The 24,238-nt window shown below is 41.3% G+C and overlaps 1 protein-coding gene across 3 annotated transcripts in view; it reads right to left on the bottom strand.

Annotated features, from left to right (window-relative positions):
• Meis1 (Meis homeobox 1) overlaps positions 1-24,238 on the bottom strand; it is a 141,827-nt gene that overhangs the window by 8,317 nt on the left and 109,272 nt on the right. For all 3 annotated transcript variants that reach the window (XM_041669709.1, XM_041669707.1, XM_041669708.1), the window contains exon 9: positions 18,331-18,407. In XM_041669709.1, the coding sequence (XP_041525643.1) occupies positions 18,331-18,407 (77 nt within the window). The remainder of the gene's footprint in view (positions 1-18,330; positions 18,408-24,238) is intronic.

The following is a 24,238-nucleotide window of genomic DNA, read 5'->3' as shown; positions in this document are numbered from 1 at the left end:
CGTACTATCATGCATGCATGACTAGGAAAGCAATCTTTAACAGATGAGGACAATTTTTAACAAGGCTCAGAGAAATTGAATGACTAATTTCAGGTCACGTGCTGCCAAACACATGTTCAGAATTTGTTGGTACGGCTATAGTGATATTTTATTTTTATTTTAATAAAGCTTGCTTGAAGATCAGAGAGCACTAAGCCACTAGAGGCCGGGGAGTGGTGGCACACACTTTTAATCCCAGGACTCAAAGCCACCCTGGGCTACACGAGATTGAATCTGTCTACAGAGGGAAATAGAACTCACACAAAGGTGATCCCGGCACTGGGAGTCATGAGCCTTTAATCCCAGCACTAGGGAGGGGGAGACAGGCGTGATATGGCTGGGCCGAGAAAGGTATATAAGGCAAGAGGAGACAAGAGTTTATTGCAGTCTGAGGTTTGGTGGAGAGCAGTCCAGTCTGTAATCATGCTGAGGAGAGGATTGCCCCTTTGTATGTCTGAGCCCTGGTAGATTTAAGAACTCTCTAGTGGTTTGGCTGCTTTGCACTTCTGATCTTTGAACCCCAATATCTGTCTCTGAAAAGCAGCTACTTCTGAGCCAGTTCCCACCGGCAGCAACACTTATGCTGAGACCAGGAATAAGCACAATAGACTTCTCATAGATGGAGAAACCCTGTGGCTGCCCAACTTGTGTATGTAAAGATGAGGCTGCTCCAAAGAGATTCAGTGTCTCGGGTTTTCCATATTCCAACCTTTGCCTCCTCTACACTCAAACATGTAGACTCCCAAAGACCAGTGAGTAGCAACCAAATCGGCTTACCAACTCATGACCGTTCATCCCATGGCACCAGAGAGAAACGAAATCAAGTTCAGGAAGTGCTTTGTCACCTAGCTTGGCCATTGGCATGGATCTCCTTCATAGCATCCCACCAAATCAATGCCTAGGCTCTACCGGACTGAAACCAGCACAGCGCAAATTGTTTTCCCTGAGAGTCTTTGAATGAGGTGAGTTGCCCGAAGGTCCTGTTCTTCATCTAAAATCCTTTAGCAGTTCAGATCTCTGGGACAATTTAAATAATTTCATTCAACGCTTGAACCTTGTCTCCTCTAGGCTTCTTTCTCTTTTCCCTGGGTTAAGCATCTACAGTTCGTAAAAGGTTTTGTCCAGTAAGTACTTCTCATATTTTGAGCTACTTTCACACGGGCCACTCTTCTCGGTCTGATGAAATTATTTGTATCTCTATGGAGGTCTGCAGAGACATACTGGCTGCATTTCTTTGGGGCTTGCCCTGGTCTCTACATAACCACAAATCTCACCTTCCACTTCTTTTTTTTTTTTTTGTAATCACTTAGTAAGTCTTTATTTTTGTTGAAGTTCATTTTTGCATACTCATTGACCTTTTCTTCTTTTTTTATTTATTTATTAAAGATTTCTACCTCCTCCCCGCCACCGCCTCCCATTTCCCTCATGGGATGTACTCACTCATATTTGGTTTCTAGCCATAAATAAAGGACATTGAGCCTATAATTCGTGATCCTAGAGAAGCTAAATAAGAAGGTGAACCTAAAGAAAAACATATAGGCATCCTCCTGAATAATAACCTTCATCAGGCGATGAAAGGAGACAGAGACAGAGACCCACATTGGAGCACCGGACAGAAATCTCAAGGTCCAAATCAGGAGCAGAAGGAGAGAGAGCACGAGCAAGGAACTCAGGCGAGGGGTGCACCCACACACTGAGACAATGGGGATGTTCTATTGGGAACTCACCAAGGCCAGCTGGCCTGGGTCTGAAAAAGCATGGGATAAAACCGGACTCGCTGAACATAGCGGACAATGAGGACTACCATCCACTTCTTTTTGTGGAGGTGATAACTGTTTTTTTTTTATTGGTATGTAGGTTTAAGAGACTCATAGTTTATATAGATACCAGGAGGAGAATCTTGTCATTAAAAACAATAACAGACAGGAACGCTTGAAATCAAAGAAAACTTCACCACTTTGGATTGTCTAGACATCCATAGAATGAATCATCTTTCGTTCTTGTTTAGAGGCAGGGTTGCAAGGAACTTATGCTGGCTTCAGACTTGCTATGTAGCTCAGGAGGATGTCCCTGAACTTCTGAACGCTGGGATCACAGGCTTTCTAGAGCGACCCCAGGGGCTGATGTGTGCTGGGCATGCACTCTGCCAACTGACCTAGACCTTCCACCCAACTTCCTCTTCCCAAGCTATCATCTAAAAACATTTCAATATAATAAAATATTATCACTATATTTAGGACGCAGTACGCTCTTGGAACATTATTAAATTATAATGCCTATACTAACTACTTTGAACAACTTGTATCATGGCTTGAGGTTGTGATGAACATCTTTACCTGACAGTAACTAGGTAAACAGCAAAGCATTTCGTTTTCTACTTCCTTTACATGTGGCATCATTTCACAGCTCGGCTCTCTGTGCTGTATTTTATCAGCATTATAGATAACCTTGGGTCTTTTCCCCCAAATGTCTCTCTTTGGGATTAGTGCATATAGCAGAACATGTATTTAGAAGGCTTGGGGGTGAATTCAGATATAAAAACATTTTCCTTCTGGGCAAAGCAATAAAACGGCGTTCTTGCTCCTCCCACTATAAGTCAACCCGAGGTCAGCTCCCTTGTCCCGCTATCTGTTTAAATAAACTGGCCTGGCTGTTTGTTTCTCAAGTGCCCTTTGACCCGTGTCTCATCCTCCCTGCTTTGTGACAGAATGCTTTACTTTTCATTGTGAAAGAAGCAAAACTATCAGGAAATTTCTAAACCAGGAAACCAACAAAATACCTTTAGATTGGATGTGAACATAAATAGACTTATTTTCCTTCTTAAAACATTTATTTTAGGAGAAATCAATAAAATAGTTTATACATATGTATGTATATATAATATATACACAATACATATAATATATACACTATATATCCATACATATACATACTGAAATTATACCATGTCGTTAAAAAAAATAGTGTTTCTGAAGAGAAGTAAGAAAGAGAAGGATAAAATCAGAATTAGATTGTATAATATAAAGACATTTTCCAATCGCTACAGAACAGGTTTTTTTTTTTTTTAACAGTTTCTCTTTAAATATAATTGGGATGCAGTTGTCAGGAATGTGACCCTATCAGCTTGACTCACTGAGATGGGAAGTTTTACGTCTTTTCTTAATAGAATTATAAGAATATAATAAAATATGCTACAATTTAGGTTTCTAAAGTAAATTGCTGAGTGAATTGAGTGAAGTTTCAAAGGTTAGAAATGTTTTATTTGCCTTTGTATATTGCAGTACACACACACACACACACACACACACACACACACACACACACACCTTAATTATAAGCTGCTTTTTAAGAACTAGACTCCCTTTCTGTAGGCGGCAAACAACTGAATGAAGGAAAGAAGCCTGTGTCTCCTTCTGATTGTACCGTAATGGAGTAGAATTTCTGCTTGAGACCCAATGGTCTTCTTTCTCAGGCCAAGTTTTACAAAGGAAAGTGAGACAGTGAGTTGACCTTATAGCTCTCCTCCATGTCCAAATAAACAGAGATGTATTTCTTTCTGACCTGGTTGTTTATTTAGGGCTCAGAGGAAGAGTGGGAGCTAAAATCTCCCAGCATCCAACACTTGAGATCACCTATAAATTAAATTTTACTTTTTGCATTTTATAAGAACCAGACAAGGCGATTTCCAGCTACTTCTGGATTTTGTTTCCAACAGGGAAGTTTCTGGCTTTGTTTCCTTACTTCACTCCCCAGTTGTTACAGGTTGAGTTTTTTAATATGTGTGTGGTGTGTGTGTGTTTGTGTATGTGTGGTGTGTGTGTGTGTGCTTGTGTATTTGTGGTGTGTGTGTTTGTGTATGTGTAGTATGTGTGCTTGTGTATGTGTGGTTTGTGTGAGTTTGCGTATGTCTGGTGTGTGTGGGTTTGTGTATGTGTGCTTGTGCATGTGTGGTGTGTGTGGGTTTGTTTATGTGTGGTGTATGTATATATGTGTAAGAATAGTATGTATGTATTAAGTATGTGTAAGTGTTGTTGGCATGTGTGTGTTTGTAAGTGTGGTGTGTTTGTGTGTGGGTGTGTGTAGATGTCTGTGTGGTTAGTGTATATATATATGTGTGGTATGTGTGTATATTTGTGTGTATGTTGTTTTCCCTATTCTACCGCTGTGCCTCCTCCGCTCATTCCCGGTTTTGGAATCCAGGATGGTTTTCTAAGCAAGAGCTAGCGGAACTGCCCTCTCAAGTGGACCTTTATCCTTTGTTTATCATCTGCTTCTTGCCCAGCCCCAAACTTTGTTGCTAACCTGAATTCTCACAGATCAGGAGCATGAGGAGCGCTCAGTGGGCGCCTGGGAGGAGCAAAAGAGAAGGTAGAGTCGCCCAGTTCCAAAGCCAACACGTCCTACAGTTTGATCTCCCTTCTATAAGTCACTGGGATAGCGATAAAAACTAAGGGAAAAACTCACCCGTTCACTTTGTTACCTTCCCTGTATCAGCTCCATTCCTTGGTATTTAGTGTCTACTTACAACTAACATAATCAAAGAGAGCCCACATTTAGTTACTGCTAGGAATCCACATAAAATCAAAGTGTTTCACTTCCAAACAATGACCCACTTCTCTGTCTGTCCTTCAGTCTTGTTTACCAACTAGGAACAAGTAAATACAATGGGGGTAGACCTGGGTTTATTGTAGCACACACCTCTCTAAGTATGGAGCAATATCATTCTCCAACACCCTCAAATGCCCAAGAAGAGAAAATAATCCACAATTAGAAAATTATTTCACTGGGGCAGATGGCTTGGCCAGTTAAGTGTTTATGTGGATGACTCGATACTGACCTCTGACCTATGTGAACTCTTGCACTCACACGAATGTGAGCCTACATACACATGTGCACAGGCTCATACACATACAAACACACACAACTAGAAATGATCACACCAAACTAGAAAGGCAAATTAGCAAAAATGCATTGATTAATACTAGTTATATTTATACATAGTTCCATACCTATTTAAATCAAAATAAATATCATGTATTCCTAAAAACAATTTAAATGCTGGCAATTTTTGTATACAGTATTCTTTATATAGAGATAGTATTATATATAGTATAAATATATAGTATTTATCATTATTTTTTACATAGTATTTTATTAAAAATAAACAATATGAACATATAATACTTAATTGACATAGAATTTATTAGGGAAATTTTCTAAAGGCTTTCTTCTTTTAATTTCAAGAGGCCTGATGAAAACTTTAAATAAAAATAATCTGACTTTGGAAGGTAATTATAGAATTTCAGGATTTTGTTATTTTTCCATAACATGAGCTTTCTTAACACAATATTCTTTCAATCCTATGAGGATTAATCAAATAAAACCACATATACTTTTTAAATATTCACCATCTCTTTAAAATTTTAAGGCACGTTTTATAGACAAAGACTACAGGAAAGAGTTGTGATTATCTTTCTCCCAAGCAACTCTTTGTTCTTTCAAGCAAAAGATTTAGCTGAAAAAAAAAAATCTACTGAAAACCATGATTGCAGATTTACATTTACTTATTGGATCTAATGATCCCAAACTGATAGGCTCCTAGGTTCCTTTCTACAAATCATTACTTTGTGAAATAAAATTTTATAAAACATGTTAAGATGCTCAAGAAAGTTGACTCAATCTCGAGTCAAACCATATGAAATCATATTTTTGGCACCTTTTCTGGTTTCTTAACCTCCTCCAAGATCCGGCAGCTCCTGGGCTGCAATACATCACTCATGTCTGGGGATGGGGGTGGAGAATGGCTGGAGAGACAGGGAAAGGGGGAGACAAGCTCTCCTTCGTACCCAGTCCAGAATCATAATGTCAGATTGCTCAAATCCCAGGAATTCCATCAGAGGATGAGAAGCCAGAGGCAGGGAGCACAGGAAGAGTTGATGTTGTCTAGCTTGAGCCAAGAAGTTAATTGTACGTAGGTTTTCTTCAAAGCAGCCAGTGGAGGGGGTGAGCGTTTAATTGACAATGAAAGTGCAAAGCAATAACAAGACCTGTGTGCTGTTTTTGAACTTATAACTGAAAATTTAAGATAACTCAACACTGCATAAGAACATACCACAGAAAATCCCCCTTGTAAACAAATGGCATAACAACACTTGGGTTCCATAAAAGCCATGGAGTCCCTAAATGTTTTATTCTAGCTTGAACTCTTTCTTATCCTAAGTTTCTACTTGCTGCCTTCTAGATCACGGACTTCTGGGGGCTAAATTTGGTAGAATAAATGGGGAGTGTGTCTCCACGGGCTTCGTGCAGGAAGACTGAACGGGAATAATGTAAAGGAGTGGAGAGTTGGTTCAGTCAATACAATGGTGGCTACACAAGCATGATGACCTGGGTTTGATCCCCAAAACACACGTTTAAAAAAAAAAATGAGGTCTGGTAGTTTGCATCTTCCCTGTACCTGGGAAAGAAGAGACTGAAGGGTCAATGGGGCTCACTGGCAAGTCAGTACAGGGTGAATCAACCAGCTCCAGGTTCAGTGAGAGAGCGTGTTGCAGAAATATAAAGGAAAAGCAAAAGAAAAAGACACCCGCTTCCACACAAACACGTTTACACACACACACACTCAAAATTTTAAGTATCCATTGATTTTGAATGTAGGTAAAAATTACACATATGAAACATCTACCTAAATATGAAGATTTGAGTTTGTATAGCCTTCAATGTAAGGAAAAATGGTAGCCTACTTAAGTTACATCCGTTTAAAATGACAATGCATAAGAGATTACTAAAAGTAGTTAAACCTTCTCTGCTATGGAAAAAGCTTCGGAAGCTATAAAAATATTACCAAAATGGATGTCACTTTTTATTTTGTAACTGAACCTTTTTCCCCATTTAAACCCTAATTTTCTCATTCACAAAAAGCCAATAAGATTGCATATAATTCATTCACAAAAGGCCAGTAAGATTGCATATAACTCAGCATCCTTAACACATAACTGAATAAATATATAGATTTAAAAAGCAAATCCTGTTTTTTTTGGGGGGGGTGTTTTTTGCCAGTCTCCATTATGAAGAGGAGCAGGTAGCTTTTCACTTAAAGTCAGACACCTTTGAGAGTAAATAAACAGTGAGCAATAGGCATAACCACGAGGTCACCCAGGCAACTCAGATAGATAACCATTTTAATGATTAGGTATGCATTGTTTTTCCAAAGAGTGTTGCCTTAAATGATCACGTTGAAACTCTATTGCACTTGAAGTATGACTTCGTCCATCAGCACAGGCACCAGTAAATCTTAGTCTCCTTTTGCCGAGCCTCTGAACACTTGGCTCTCTCCAGAACCCTTCCTTCAGTTGTCCCAGCTTCCCACACCTTCAGTAACCATAAATTTGTGGTCTTGGAATCTTCAGTCATACCCAGGGAAGGCTTCTCAAAATTTACCTTGCCACTTGGTCTTGCCTGGTCACAGAATTTAGGTACAGAACAGCATAGTCGCCATGACCTGGGCATGGGGGTTCATGTTTGTTCTTTTCAGTGCTTCCTGGGGGCATGGTGTTTCAACCAGGAAAATCTAAACTCAATGTCATGCCCCAATATGCGCTCTGTAAACCCTGGAAACGGACATGGAGCCCCGCACACTGAAAGGCAATGTCCCCCCCTCCTCCAGGAGACAGATGACAAAATGAGGGGGACAAAAAGGCCTCTAAGACTTTGACAAATGCTTGCCCTATTGGCGAAGCTTTGCAAGACATGGGTTTACTGTTGGCTTGCTGGCTACCAGTGTAATTTTACTTTTCTTTTCTGTTTGTTTGCTTATTTTTGAGACAGGGTCACTGTGCAACCCTAACTGACCCAAGTCTATGTAGAGCAGTCTTGAGCTCGCAGAGATCTGTCTGTCTCTGCCTAGTAAGGGCTGGGATTAAATACAAATATCACAGCATTGATCTTCCCTCCCTCACCCTGCTTCCCTCCCTCTTTCCTTTCCTTCCATGCTCCTTACACCCTCTCCCGTTTCCTTTTTTTCCTCAGAGTCCCAAGAATCCTAGACTGGCAGGCTTCAAACTGACTATGTCGCCAAGGTTCACCTCACGTCTCTCACTGCCACCTCTCAAGTGCTGCTGGGATCCTTACCACACCTGGTATTGTGTGTTTCTTGGGATTGAACCCATGACTTCCTGCATGCTAGGTAAACACTCAAGCAACCTAGATACATCCCCAATGCATATTTCTTAAAAACAAAATATTATCTGGTATCTCAGTCAAAACACCGGCCATTGGCAGAAAGAGTCCAAAACAGTGCCTAGTCAGAAGAGCCCGGAAGCTGAGTGGGAACAGGCCGCTGACCTGCTCTGAGAGGAGAGCAGCATGGAGGTGTAGAACCACAGCGATCTGGTGGCTTACTGCGAAGAAACACGCTTTGATAGCTGTAAAACTTAACACACGAGTTGCTGAGGTTATTGCCATTATAAAAGTCTCAAAAATACATACTAGTACAAAGCTCCTAGCGGCGTAAGCTGGGAACAACCCAAATACTCGCCAACTGACACAGGACTAAGCTGAATGTGTTTCTAGCCATGCAGTACATCACTGCTCGGCCAGAAATGAGGTGCTCATAATACATGCTGCAACGTAGTTGGACCCTGAAAACATTAAGTGAAAGAAACAATCCCGTAAAATCGCGTATTATAAGACCACCGCTTGCATGTGTGCGCGTGTGTGAAATGCCCAGAAGAGGCAAACGTAGAAACAGAAAGTAGAGTGACGGCTGGGACCTGCTGAGCAGAGACCAGGAAATAAGAGGAGCAGTATTAACTAACGGGACCCAGGTTCTTTTCAAGTGGCCAAACTACCTTACAGCTGAAGCTGGGAAAGGTTGCAGACCTCTGTGGATGCAGCACTGAACTGTGCAGGTTAAATGTGCAAATGGAGCATACCTAATAAAACTGCTAAGAACACGTCCACAACGGGAGGCCTGAAGAACTGGACGAGGAGGCTTCTTGTCCCTGCCTCATAACTGGCAGCTAGCAGCACGTCATCTGTCAAACGATGCAGAACTCAGTAACATGGAGTTCCTAAAATTCTAATCCCTGATGCCTTGTATAAGACTTCAAAAGTCATGTGTGTTTTTCAAAAGAAATAGCATGAGTGAGAACAAAATTTAATTCTCAATATGCCCCCCCCCTAAACACTACATTTACTCAGAATGAGTCTCACGTATCCCTTTTGGTTCCCCAGTACTCCAAGCCCTAAGGCTGGGAATTCTAGGCACAACCAAGTCCACGTCTCTTTCCATGAACAGCCCCGCCAGGTGACCAGCCGAGGCAACTGAGGTCTCACGGTTTTGTACACATACAGTTTTTTCTATTAGCTTTTCAACCACACCCCCCCCCCAACCATTTCCAACTATCTATGAACTCTGACCCGAACGAGGGAGCAGTCAACCATAGCAGGTGTTCTTGTAATACAGACCAACACAACCCTTCAGTCAGATAGCAACCCGCAAAAGTACTGCTTTCTTAAAAAGAAAAAAAAAAACTCAATAACCCAGATTAAAACTACTAAAAACTTCAGTATATGTTATTTAACCAGGATTCACTTAGCTTCCATCTATAGGTAATATATTGTTCCTTTAAAAAAAATTACTTTATCAGTATTAAGCCAGATCTCACCAATGACAGGAAATTATTATTTTTTTTTTTTTTGGACCCAAGATGGATAATCACCTTGAGCCTGCAAGACCTAATGTGTTTGAGGAAGGAAATGGTTTTTCTGTCTTTGATGCTGGGCTCTAATCTTGAGAGGCACTTGCTACTGGTGGGTAAAAAGCAGCCTTTAGGGCTATGAAACAAACTGTTCTTGCTATTTGTTAGTGTTAAGGAGTGGCGAGCGCGAAAGACTCAGGTACTTTGCAAACCAGTAGGCCAGCCTAAAAACTTTGTAAAAATGAAAAAAAAAAATTGAGAGAAACATTTTCAATGATAGTGGTGGCTTTGAATGGAGGACTCCATATTGGCCAAAAATTACAAACATTCATTCTATGTGGTTTTATTTTTGAATGTTGGGTTTTCCTTCTTTAAAAAAAAAATTAAGTATAATTGAAGCTAGCCCTAAGTATCTACACAAAAGACTGTGGCGTCCACACATAGGTGTAAGCACTGACCAGATCTTAGACCTTTGTCCTTCAAATTCCTCCTTCTACTGAGCCTCCGGCTCACCTTCCTTTTGAGAAAACTTTTGTTTAACAAAGAGGCAACATTTGCCCCTGGTTCTCAATATTCCAGGCTGACTCCTCAACCACTCAAATACGCTATTTGTTTTCTGTGGGCTCAGCCCTGAAGCAAGGCAGTGATGTAAGTGAGGGAGAGAGGGTCTCAGCCAGCTCAGGGCTTGGTGCTTAATGCCTAATCACCCAACACCAGGCTCAGCAACTGTTGACACAAAATAGGTGGAGATCAGGCCCGTGCAAGCAGAAAATACCAGGAAGGCAAACTCTATGTAAACACACTCAAGACAGATTTGACAAGAATAGACCTAAGCCGGACTTGCTGGGGGAACTTCTACCCTGCAAAACGGCGCTCTCCCCACAGCTAAAGCTGCTTCCCCTTGCAAAGTTCCTTTGAGATGATCAAGAACAGCATTTACCAATTTGAATACATTTACAGAAGACAGCCGAGACGGTCATCCCCTTGATTCACACAGTGTGAGTTGCAAATCTGCTCCTACGTGCAGGATTTATGTAATGTAATACGGTGCTTCCACACACCTGGAGGGGAGCCAAATGAAGGAGGGGGGGAGATCAGCGTGCACACACAACCACAACTCAAAAAGTTATTTCTCCTGACCTACAAAACTCATTCGAAAAAGCAAATGGGTGATGCTTAAACAATCTTTTAATCTCTAACTGACACCTGACAACCCATTACTTATAGATTATTAATGCACCCACTAAAAAGTTTGTCATGTACAAAATTGCTAGAGAAAAAGATTGAATGCCTGAGGAAAAAAACAAATTTTGCTGTACAATAACTTGAGAAATTTCAAGGCTATTATCTGCCATGCCCTTCACAGTCTCACAGCGCAATGCTGAAAACAACTGATTTATCTTTATTATGAACCCTCGAATGACAGCCCACATGTTTTTCATGTCTTGTGATAATGTTTAATTTCATCTAGTCTTTATTTTACAGTGTTTGGTTTGCTTATTTGAGATGAGAGGAAGTAGCAACTTTTTAATTAATTTTCTTGGGGGGGGGTGTCTCTTCATCACAGTGCTCTTCTGCTCTGTTCCTGCAGTAGAATCCTGATCAGATCAACTTTGCAGTGCTCCCCTGGCTTCTTGGTACACTCCACACAGTCTAGAATACAGGCATAAGAGTTCTCGCTAACCAACCCTACGGATCTACTATGAAAGTTCAAGAAGCTGATATCTGCGACAATATAACGACCTAAGTAAGGGCACACATCTCATTGGTCAGGGATGAGGGGAATGATTAACATTTGATTCAGTATCAACTCTTTGATATTCCTCCGCTTACTCCGTGACTTGCCCTGTGCAAGTACTATATTCTCATATGGCTCTTTGGGCCCCTGTGGAGACAAGCTCTTTAATCTTAGCAATCATGCGTCAAAGAACCCCTTCCCATGATGCGTTCTTGCTGCTCTACTCCAGCACACTGGAGTCAGTGCTTGATGCTCACTCTGGGGGCCTTCCCCACCCATTCCTCTGACTGACTGGATGCTTGCACTAACGCAGAAAACAGCCAACCTGGCTCTTAGTGAGGTCTTGCAACAAGTACAGCTGAACCTCGTGAACACAATGTCCAAAGTCAATCTGAAAGTCATTCACAGGGAATGGGTCGCCCAACTCTGAGCCTCATTTGACAACCTTGTACATTTCAAAACGCTTCTGCAGCTAGAAGCCTGGGCTTCAGGTGTGCTGTGTAATCTTGTCCGTATAATCTTTTTTTTTTTTTTTTGGATTTTTTGAGACAGGGTTTCTCCGTAGCTTTTTGGTTCCTGTCCTGAAACTAGCTCTTGTAGACCAGGCTGGCTTCGAACTCACAGAGACCCGCCTGCCTCTGCCTCCCGAGTGCTGGGATTAAAGGCATGCGCCACCACCGCCCGGCTTGTCCTGATAATCTTGATGCTGCCTGCTGCCTGGGAGGAGAAGCAGTAGTTCCAAGATGCAGGGTTCGGATTCCCATGAAGGAAGGAGTCCAAGTTTCCGTCCACTAAGTTGAAGCAATGCCTATCCCTGAGGCAGGGTTTCCCTGTGTGACAGTCCTAGCTGTCCTGGAATTAGCTCTTGTAGACCAGGCTGCCCTCGAACTCACAGGGATTCACCTGCCTCTGCCTCCTGAGGGCTGGGATTAAAGGCACGTGCCACCACCGCCCGGCCTGCCTATCCCTTCTTAAGGAGTGTCTATCTTCAACAGTGTTAAGGATATGACTTTCTACAGCAGGGGAAAAGCTCTGGGAAATCCAATGATATGAAACTTCAGCAAACCATATCAAATAGTCAGAGCAGAAGCCATTTTCAAAGAGAATTATTTTCAGGAAGATTTTTTAAATCTGCAGAAAAAAGCAGGGCCTCTGTTGAAGTCCTAAAACTCTCTGACATGACAATACCTGGAGGTTTCTGAGCTCACGGGCCTTTGCCCTCCGAGATATTTGCTCAGCTCTCCTTCCTAATAATAGCTTAGCTGTCTGGCATCTCTCCAACCCTGTCTTTGGCAATATGCAAGCTAAACATTTTTTTGACTGATTTCAATATTTTCTTATGAGCAACAAGACAGTATTTTATCTGGTGAGTATTACTGATTGCTCTAATCTAACCTGAGCGTAAGTGTCTGCAAAGGTAGCATTGTTAGAATTGACACTCAAGGTGCAAAAAGCCCAGCAATTAACCAAGACTTAAAGAACAATGCTCTCTGATATGTTCTGGGGAGTTAGTTTCTCGATCTCCTTTTGCTTTCTCTTTAACACAACACCTGTTACTCCATTGCTCAATTACGACGTCTACTTTAAATGGAGGTTCCTCTGCAATTCTCAAAGGGAAAGCGGAAGCAGCCATGCCCTGAAATGACAGTGTGCATGTGGCGTTGCTGCAACTCTCGGTGACTTCCAGCCAGGGAGAAACTCTGCACAGCTGCACATTAGTTTTGCACTTGAGTAGCCAACCAATGACCCCAGAGCCTCTCGCACTGAACACTGCCATGGGTTTGGGTTCTGTTTCTCTTTTCCTTTTCTTTTCACATCTGTTTTTTTTCCCCTTGTCTTTGTGTCATGCCTCTGCTTAACTTTATTGACAAAACAATCTGTGCCTAATGTTTAAACAACATCTGTAAAATGTATTATTAAATTACATCAGAGGAGAAGCAGAACAGTTCTATGGAGCCCACTGACCCCTATTGATTTCGAGATCACAGGAGCTGAAAGGATAAGCTGTTTTAACATTTACATCTAAACATGTCTCTATATTTAGAGAATCTTTGATTACTTATAAAGGTATTTCCTCCATGACTACTATAATTCAGAAATACACTTGACCTTTAACTGTTGAATCTATTATAGGAAAGATCGGATTTTGTAAAAATGAGCTTCCATTTTTACCTGCCTGCAGCATAAGAATTCAGCTCCCTCTCTATGGATCACATATGGGAAACGATGCCTGGATGCTTGGCAGTTTGAAAGGGGATAGATGAAGGGCTTGGGGAGACCCAATATGGATTCCAAATTTAAAATCTATGAAGGGCACTAGTTGTAATATCCTATCAGACGCCAGGGTGCGGCCTAGAACTCTACACACCCAATTGACAGAGAGGGTTTTCTCCCTACACACATGCCAGATTTCATGTATGCTATATATTTTTTCACCAAAAACCTGTGCTACCTTCTTAGAACACAGGGAGATAGTCATTTAACATCGAGCCTTTCTAGGAGAGGATGTGTATGAAAAGCCATAAGCCATGAAATTAGAGCATTTACTCCATGAATCTGGGCCAGACCTCTGCTGGGACAAGGAGTGTTCGGGAGTTCCAGCAAATACAACATAAGCATCAGTTTTGCCACAGCATGGCCTGACAATGTATCAATGAGTTTTTATTTGACCATCCTCCACTCACACTTTCAGTGTATAAAAGCTGGCCTGCTAAAGATAAAAAAGAAGCAATATTGGTTTTGAGCCTATGGATATATGTGTATATTCATGTATGTGTTTGTTAATGTATGTGTAGGTTTTCTTTAAACATCTGCCCAGAAGGGAGGGAGTTGGGGGTAAATACAAACACATAGCATACACTTATGAAATTCTCAAACAATAAGTAAAAAATATTTGATAAAAGACTTGAATACCGAAGTAATTTCTTGGAGGCAGGAAGGGATGGGGAATCCTGGCTGTCCTGGAACTCACTCTGTAGACCAAGCTAGCCTAGAAGCCACAGAGATCCACCTGCCTCTGACTCATGAAAGACGTGCGCCACCACCACCTGACTCTGAAATGACATTTTAAAGCTCTGCCTAAAAAGTCACAATATTTCTGCCTGCTTCAGAATTCTCAGAAGTGTTTATCACAACACTGAAAACAATAAACAGAGATGGAAAGTTTCCAAATGCTGATTTTACCATTTCTCAATGCGATTAAACAATGGAGGATGGAAGAGGAAGGAGACACAAGCATAGAGTGCAGGCTGAATCTCACACCTTTGAGATCTAAACTTCTCACAGCGTGGAAGTATCTAGGCAGTCAGTCACAGCACTTGACCTGGAAAAGTCAGGCAGCACCTCCTTACATCAAATCATGTATGGAAAATATTTTTAATATTCTGGATTATTTGAATAATTGATTCAGATCTCAACAAAATACGTTGGCATAGACTTAGTCTACAGTCTCTCGCGTGAAGGATATCCCACTCCATCCTAGGGCCCTAGCGCCAGTCGTATTAAGATTCCTTCTCTCTTATTTTCATCCTGACCAGGAGAATGAGTATTTGCAATGACATTTTTATCTCTGTTTTCTCTTCATCCAATCTGCCTCATTGTTTAACAGTGTGGTTCTTCCACTTCCCCGTTGCCCTGTCTATTTTAGTCTCAGCCACCTAACGTGTAATATATCCTTTATGTCAACGAAAAAATTTAAAATGGGTTTCGTGATGCTGGGAAGGAACAGTGCCCCAAAGTCTCTGTCTCATTTTCTAGGTGGCGCCTCTCTATAGCCGCACCAGCTAAGGTTCCTCTGACAAGCTAGCAACCAGAGATGAGTTTATAGCTTTTACTTAACATATTGTGCATTTCGATGTTGCTGCCAATAATTATGACTGATCTACACCCAACCTGCCCTTCAGCGTTCCATGAAACATCTTTAGCCGTGACTCATAGCATATACAAAAATTTACATGTGTGTTAACAAGTTTTAAGAAATCCAAGAAGAGGGACAGAATTTTTTTTCTAAGTTGAAACTAAATGAAGTGAAGAGGAAGTCTTAAGACATTAATGGTCTTTTTCTTTTTAAAAAAAAATATTAGGAGTTCTAGATGAAAGTAACTTCATGGGCTGTTGTTTTATGTAATGAAAGCGTTTATGTTCAGGCGTTCAAAAAGCTCCGTGCGTTTTTATTACAGGAAAGTAAAAGGAAAACACACTCTACTTTCTCTGCCTTTCAGTCATCAAACAGGCCATGGTTTAAGAGTCTTTGGCACTTTTAGGTTTTAAAAGGTACTATCATTATTTGCATGCTATTTTCTACCTAAAGTCTAAAGATATGTATATATACATATATATATGTATATATATACATGTATATGTATACACATACACACACATATGTTCCCAACCTTTTTTTGGTATGTTTGTTTTGTTTCTTTCTTTAGTTTGGTTTGGATTTTCGAGACAAGGTTTCTCTGTGTAGCCCTGGCTGTCCCAGAACTCACTCTGTAGGCCAGGTTAGCCTCAGACTCAGAGATCTTCCTTCCTCTGCCTCCTGAGTTTTGGGATTAAAGGAGTGCACCGCTACACCTGTCTATGCCCAGCTTCTTAAAAAGAGAAGGTTTGGAAACCATTCTGAAACTTGAATAAGACAAGCAAGTGCCGTTTCTCACCGCACTTCAAGAAAACTACCCATCTCGGATATTTTAGATTACTTTAGAGACCATCTCTCCAGGAAACTGTTAACAAGGCCAGAGCAATTGACAAGTGAGAAGCAATCGAGGTGCAGGGAAGAGCCATCTCTACACTCAGGAAGGACAAGGAAAAAGGAGAGCGCCATACACTCTGTCCCATATCAAAAAGTAAAAGTGATTTGGAAGTTCCCTATCTGCAAAATTGAGCTTCAGCCTTAAGTCTGCACGTAACTTGAGAACTGCTTCATAGCCTTCTAATTCCTGGTCTTGCTTTTTGCTCCTCTAATGACCAAGGTGAAGGCATAAGGCTGTGCCCAATGGCTGATGAAGACCTACCGGTCTCTGGGAGACCTTGTGTGGAGAATCCAGGGACATCTCCTGGCACCACAGGAGAGCCCTGGTGCCCCTGCATTCACAGGAAATGTCCCATCAGATGGGCTTTACACTCGAGAGCGTGTTGAACTCATCTTGGTAACTATGTTTACGAAGAGTTTGTTAGCAACATTGAGGATGAGGAGAGATGGCAGGTACGATAGCCAGCCCGCTCCTTCGCGCTCCTGAACTTGAGCTCAGCCTGCCACTCCTTTACCTTCGCCAAAGAATATTTCTCAAGGAGATGCCACACTTCAGCAACTTCCAGTGCATTATGACTGTCTCCCCATCGCTTTAAGCCTAAAAAGATGATTGTAGGTGCACACAAAAATCTCACTGTCTCCCTTATGGGATCACTTAGTACCTCTGAAAAACCAGCTTCAAATGGGCAATGTTGATAGTTTTGAAGATTTCAAGGCAATAGCAGATGAAAACAGGCAAACAGCAAAGCCTCCAAAGCCGCAGAACTTAACACATTGAGATACAGTAAGACTTCTGTGGGTTCCCTAGCCACTAAGAGGGCTGCAAAAAATTGATCTCCAAAGGCTGTGGTAAGGTCATAGAAATTGATAACCCTGACAAGCGAAGCTCATGCGAGTCTGTCTGTGTCCTGCAGATAGTGCACTTTGTAAATTAATCCTCCAAAGGCAAATATAGCATAAGTAGCTTGTTATCTCTAAAACACTAAGTTGGAGAATACATGGGATTATATTGACAGAAATTACATTTTCTGTAATGGGGTTTAATATATCAGAGACATCTCCCAGAGGCTCAGGGCTCACTCTCTAACAGTGAAGGGTCTGTTAATGTCAGTACAATGGACATCAAGAACAAATTTATTCACCAAAATGGATTAAGCTATGTAATCAGAGAGTCTGCAATATTAATCTTTGACACCTATTGAACAGAGAAAGAAATACTTATGCCTACAAACTGTCATTCTCAGTTTTCTCCTTTCTCCAGCCTGACTTGGAGACTTTTCTGGATTTTACCTCAAAGAAGATAAGATTTCTCCACTGATCTGAAAATATTAAGATGATTAATTGGATATTCTTGGTTTTAGAGGAGCTCAGGTTTCAATACCCTTCAAATACGACAGTAGGCCTGGATGATGATCTGAACATGGCTTCTGCACAGTCACAAATGGCATAAACCACGCTTTCTCAGACCCTCGGTGCCATGTTGCTGGACACTTAGAATATTATTGGCCAGTACTCAGGGCAGAACCTCAGCTTTACACCGGATCAAGAATCGACATTTTACTTAGAAAAAGCATTGAACAGCCCTCCGCTACATCTGGTTGTAAAGTCCTTCTTAGAAGAAAACAACTTTTCTCCCCCTCCAGCGTCTGAGTGTGAAGAGAACCCGGAGGCTGTCTTCTAACAGATAACTTTAATGAACACTTATTTAGTAAATTAGTTCCTCAGAGAATTTAAAACAGCTATGGAGCAAGGGTAGATTTTTCTTCTTTCATAGAAAGTAATAGGATACCAACTCTATCAGTTATCCTAAAGAGAAAAAGCTAAAGAACGTGATATGATTTCAGAGTTAGAGGGAGTGGTCCCCAGAACACATTCATCCTGTGCATGAAACCTGTTGACTCATTGAGGAGGTGGAAGGCAACACACTCCATGTCCCACGTTAGGAAGCCTTCCCACAGCGGTCAGGTCGGTTTCCACCTTTGGATCAGCAAGTCACCAGGGAGAGCAGCAGCTACTGGGTGTGGCTTCTGCATGCAATCCATTGACTGCGGGTTGCCAGAGGGGGGAACAGGCTGCGAAGAAACGCCAGCCAAATTACTCACCAATTGTTCACTTGAAGGATGGTGAGTCCTGTGTCTTGTGCCAACTGCTTTTTCTGTTCTTCAGAAGGGTAAGGGTGCTGAAAGAAATAAAAAAAAAAAAAGAGGGTTATGTGGACAGCAGGCAATGTTTATCCCATTTGGTCAATAACCTGAGTGTCTAGTGAAGTCTATAATTAAAGGTAAAAATGCTGAGGTGTGTCACTCCTATTAATGGAATACTTCATCATCTAATTAATGGCAGCAAGAGACAAGCCAATTACAAAGATTAGTGAAGTGTAGAAATATCTATTTAGGATACTTGCAGAACCTTGATACTAAGTTTACCCTTTAACAAGTTTATTTGTTGCAAGGCTAGAAAGTTTAGGGTGATCTTCACTGTGTTTTATTGGACTGTTATCGGTGAGTTCTCTCTTTCTTTCTCTTTCTCCGTGTGTGTGTGTGTGTGTGTGTGTGTGTGTGTGTGTGTGTGTATCTTCAAAAATACCCATCTGACTTAATATACTCTCAGCTGAGGTGCCCAGTATTTAAGTGTAATGCTCTCCCTCCTGCATAGTGCTGGATTAAAATATTTAAACAAAGCTAGCTATACTTCATTTAGGCCACTCTTGTTTCAACTTTTGAGCAAAGCACCAGCAAGCAACACTCAACCAAAACGGGTGTCATCTTCACTGTCAGTTTGACAAGCTTCGGGATCATTTATGTGGCACACCTCTGCATGGGTGAGGGTGTTTCCAGAGAGGATTAGCTCAGGGAAACCCAGTCTTGAATGTGGACCTCACAGTTCTGTGGGCTAGGGTCCTACACCAAGCAAAAGGGGGAAAGAGAAAGTCGCTGAGTGTAAGCACATGACTGCCTCTGCTTCTTGCCTCTGGAGTTGTGGAAGCCTGTGGAGTCCTGGGATTCCCTGCTGTGCCTTCCTTTAGGCATCTTCCTGTCTCTCCATGATGGACTGAGTCCCTCAAAACCTGAGCCAGGACAATCCCTTTCCATGATTTGCTTTTGGCATGCTTTGTTAATGTTGTTGCTGTTTTTCTTTCTTTCTTTTTTTCCATTTTTCTTTTGTTTTGTGGTCCCAGTGGTAAGAAAAGCAGATAATACAGCTTGTTTCCACATCTAAAAGTCAACTTAAGCTAGGATTCTGTGTAAAGGACAATAAAAAGTCAAAGGCTGTATGTCACCTCCTGAGAACTAGCCCAGTTCTGTTCGCCATGAGGAAGAGAATACAAAGGGTATCAATCGCATAATTAAATAATGAGATGAGTTTGGAAGTCTACTGAAATTTGTTTGTGGAAACATTTTCTGCTCAGTGGTCAAGTGCATCTAAGTTGAAACATGTTTCTAAAGTGCAAGAGAGCGCTGTGGGTGTGGTTTCCACCTGTGAAGACATTGGCTAACTTGAAAGGTTGCTGCCCTATAAATCCTCCCCAGCTGAAGTTGGCCTGACAGCCAGTCCTCTGTGCTTAGTCCCATTAGGAATGAGGGAAGGTCCCCTCAAGACTCAATTGAACTGCGTGTGCCATGGGAACTAAATTCTGGTCTATTGGATGACGATTAACATAGCTTTTAATCTCATTAATAATGTCTGGTCAGATGCTTAAGAAATCGTTAATGACCACATCAATGCTTTTACATGTAACTTTAAATATGTCCTAGGTCTATCCACGTGGGGTATGCTTGTGGAGAGTGGGGAGATAGTGATTTTTCCCATAAGCATTGTCTTTGATTGCCACTTAATCAATAAATACACAATTAGAATAAGGCTTGGCTCTCGCGGAATATAGTGCCTTTCTCTAAAGAGCTTCAGGTATATTTCAGATAGGACGGTAATTAATCCCATTAGATCCCTCCAAGTAACACGAATGGAACCACCATCCTCTTATTTTGCAGGTGAGAGAGTCAGCCAGGAGAAAGGACAGCCAATAGCGATAGTTTCTCCTTCTCTTCCAGAGCCTGTCTTCAAATCCCTTTCGCACTGCTTACATAACTTGCAGAGCCAGCCACCAGCCCCGCCCTTTCAGAGCCATTGACTTCTCACCTCAGTCACACTGTTCTCATTTCTGCTTTTTCAACATTCCGAGGTCCCCCCCCCCCCCCCGCCCCATACACTTCTCGGTGTCACTGTCAGGGTTCAGACCAAGGTCAGGTACTCACATGCACACAGACACACACACAGACAGATGACATGCACACACAGACACAATCACACACCACCACACCACCCGTACACAGCTCATCTCACACCAACCTTTCCCTCACTCCCTGATAGCAAGCATCATTCTCTGAAACCCTTTTTCTAAGTCTGTGTTTCCTTGTTGGGGGATCTTCTCACCAAGGTACCAGTTTGAAATTCATTGCTTCAATATTCATCATCCTTAAAGTCTAGATAAGTATGTAATGGGAAATTAGCAACTGTGGTGTGAGCAAAAAGAGTAAGTATAACTGAGGTACCGTACCCAGATACTATCTATTCAGAAGCAACACCAAAATAGACAATAAAGTGTCTTTCAAAGCCCCCAGAAAGTGGAGGCATCGGCACCAGCATTGTCTTTGCTTCAATCCTAAAAGTGGTGTTGACTCATGCATTCAAGCCGTAATGAGCTAAGACCACACACAACATAAAACCGGGTATCAGGACCAGTACAGACCTAAACACCACCCAATACCCTACGTTTAAGACATAATTCCTATTGTATAAAAGAATGCCATGCAATTCTCATCAAATGAATCTCTTTTCTGACAAACAGAACACTGGATTAGAATTTTATATATAGTAGCTCTGTGTCTATACTAGTTGAAAAATTGTATATAATATAAATGACTCTATTAGAGCATATAAATTATGCTGCACTTACTAATTATAAGACCTTGAACATGCACAACTTTTATAACCCTCAATTTTGTTACTTTGCGTCCTAGGATCCACTAAAGTTAAAGGTTTCTCCTGCTAGCAGCTCTAAATGGTAGTGCCCAATCCCAATAAGAATTACAAACTAGATTTTGAAATGAGCAGTTTTCTTTATAAAAGAATTATTGCCTTCATTTTTGTGTGTGTACGCATGCACATGTGTACATGCGTGTGCATGTGTGTGTGTGTGTGTGTGTGTGCGTATGCATGCCACTACATGCATGTAGAGGTCAGAGAACAACTTGCAGAACTGGTTCTCTCTTTATACCCAGTGTGACCCAGAGATTGAACTCATGTCATCAGGGGCCCTTACCATCTAATCGGACCCAAATACTCCATTCTTTTTTTTTAATTTTATTTATTTATTATGTATACAATATTCTGTCTGTGGGTATGCCTGCAGGCCAGAAGAGGGCACAAGATCCCATTACAGATGGTTGTGAGCCACCATGTGGTTGCCGGGAATTGAACTCAGGACCTTTAGAAGAGCAGGCAATGCTCTTAACCACTGAGCCATCTCTCCAGCCCCAAATACTCCATTCTTAATACCCAGTCGTTTATACTATTTGGATATAAAGTTATGAGTGTGTACGAATGGGCATTCTGGTCTATAACATTTTTTGCAATACTATTTACTTATAGTTTTCAAGGTCCTAGGAAAGCGTCTTTCAATTATTTTTCAATAGAGTTAATAACTATGTCTACCCTCGCTCTTCAGTATAACTGAGTTACAGCATCTTTTGCCTTGTCTTGTTGGCTGTCTTAATGCCAGGACCAGAACTAGATGGAAAAATTAGTATTTGTGCCATTCATCTTTAGCTACTTTGAAAATTGAGAATTGTCACAGCAATTTCCTTGTCCTGTGTTTTTCAAGAGTATTTTTGCATGCTTGTTTGTGAGCAAGCTTTACATACATTCTTATAAGACAAATGGAATCCACATTTTATTTATGCAAATGGTGTCAGAAAAATTCTCCTTGGATCATTAAAATTACCTGAATCATTACAGCTCCACAGAGCTGCAAGGCAGCCCTCCAAATTCCACAGTCAACATCAGTTGTTTCTTCACATCATGGAGTTTCTGATTTCATAATTTAAATATCACAAAATGAGAAAGGTCTGGGGTTTTTTTTTCCTTCTCCTCTGTCACTTTTCATGTGATCTGATTTTAAGTAATTGGAACAAACTGTGTCTAATTTCATGCAGCATAATTGCTAGGCCGCCCCAAGCTATAGAGACCCAGCACTCTGTCTCCATTAAGCAATTTCCAGCTCTTTGGGATGTATTTTTTATGTAGATATGAATGAGCCTGGATAAAGTTAACTGTCACAATAATTTGGACATTATTAATAAGAGATATGTATGACAAGCATAAGGCATAGTATATGTATGTATGTATATATATATATGTATATTGATTAAGTTCAATATTCTAGGGAATGGCATCCAGGACCCTGTATACACTGGGATACCAGAAAATTCCTTGTCTATGGTAGAGAAGCCATATGTTTTTCTTTCTCTTCATGGTTCTTGGCCCTGGTGTCCCACAAACTCTTGCTTTCTTTTTTTCTTTTTACATTAATCTGTAATTGCCAAAACCACATGAAAACTATGACTTCGTGTAGCTCATACCCACTCAGCCAAAAATTCACAGAAGAGTAGGCTTCTAAATATAAACCTCAGTAGTTTAAATATCTCAAATCCTCCGAATCTTGATTACTTAGGCTGTTTGTAGATAGTATGAGTTATGTCTTCGTAGACATAAAAAAATGGCCTGACCAAAACAACAAACAAACAAACAACACCCATGTGCCACAGGCGAGACTACCGTGAAACCACTCAGACTTGCTGAGCTCACACGTGGGAGGTGACTTTCAATAGGCAAAGGCAGATGCCATTCTGCAAGAGATCAAGGATCCCGGAAAGGTGCCAGTTTAGGGAGAAAGGGGAAAATCCATTCCAAACCATCACAACGAAAGACCCATGTTTCTTTTTGGCATTTCCCTTAGCACCTATCCTTTATTGCATCTAAATGACAAGGACACTGGTTGACGAAAGATCAGTGGGTTCTTGTGAAGGAAAGACTTATTGCACTGGCCTGATATACCAATCAACTTAATCACTCTGGGATATCAAAGTAAATTTGACCACCGTCCAACAGACAGTGGGGGACACCTTGCTTTCGCTGTGTACATTAGCCTTGCACCATTATCTCTTAAAAGCTTAATTATTTGCAAACAATTGATCAAGATGGGAATTTGAGAAAGGATATGCAAGGGCCACTGGGAGACCTGCAAAGCATTAAGAGAGCAAACGAAATTACCTCTAGATCCTACACTAAGAATTAACGATTGCAAAGGGAAAGCGAGGCGGTGTGGTAGCTGCAAGGGTTCTGTCTGGAGTGCTTCTCATTTGATCTGCATTAACACCTCAGGACTGAGTGAAAGCCATAAAACAGTGATTATGTACGGGCAAATCTGACCCTCCCTTCCTGCATTCAGCCTGCACACACACACACACACACACACACACACACACACACACACACCCCAGTCTATTTTCACTGGGGAGAGCAGAGATGCTGGACTCAAAGGGGAAATCGGTCACTTGAGAAGAATGGAACCCCAGCAATGGGGAAAAAAAACTCACAAAATGACCATCATCATTTCCATAATCAGCAGCCTGACTTCCAAGCCATTTGCCACTCTTCATGTGTTTCTAGATACACAGAATGACTTCTAATGATGACCTGATACAGAGAGACTGTCTTACAGCTTTATCAAAGCACAAAATGCCCCCCAATGCACGTGTCCTGTATAACTGTAATGAAGAATATATGACCAAAAAAAAGTCTAAAAATAGCTTGTATTAAAGTTTAGTCTGGGCTGTCATTTTTACTAGCCACAAGGAATAGAAGATGACAGAATGAAAATGGCAACTCTCTAAAGAAAATTTATCTCAGCACAATTCTACTTTTATGTATTGAGGTTGGCATGGGAGAACC

This window comes from Microtus oregoni, unplaced genomic scaffold (genome assembly GCF_018167655.1).
Source record: "Microtus oregoni isolate MIOR12 unplaced genomic scaffold, Mior012 000019F_ref0000042, whole genome shotgun sequence".
Classification (NCBI taxonomy): Eukaryota; Metazoa; Chordata; class Mammalia; order Rodentia; family Cricetidae; genus Microtus; species Microtus oregoni.
Note: the sequence above shows the minus strand (reverse complement) of the source record. Positions and strands in the feature narration are given on the sequence as shown.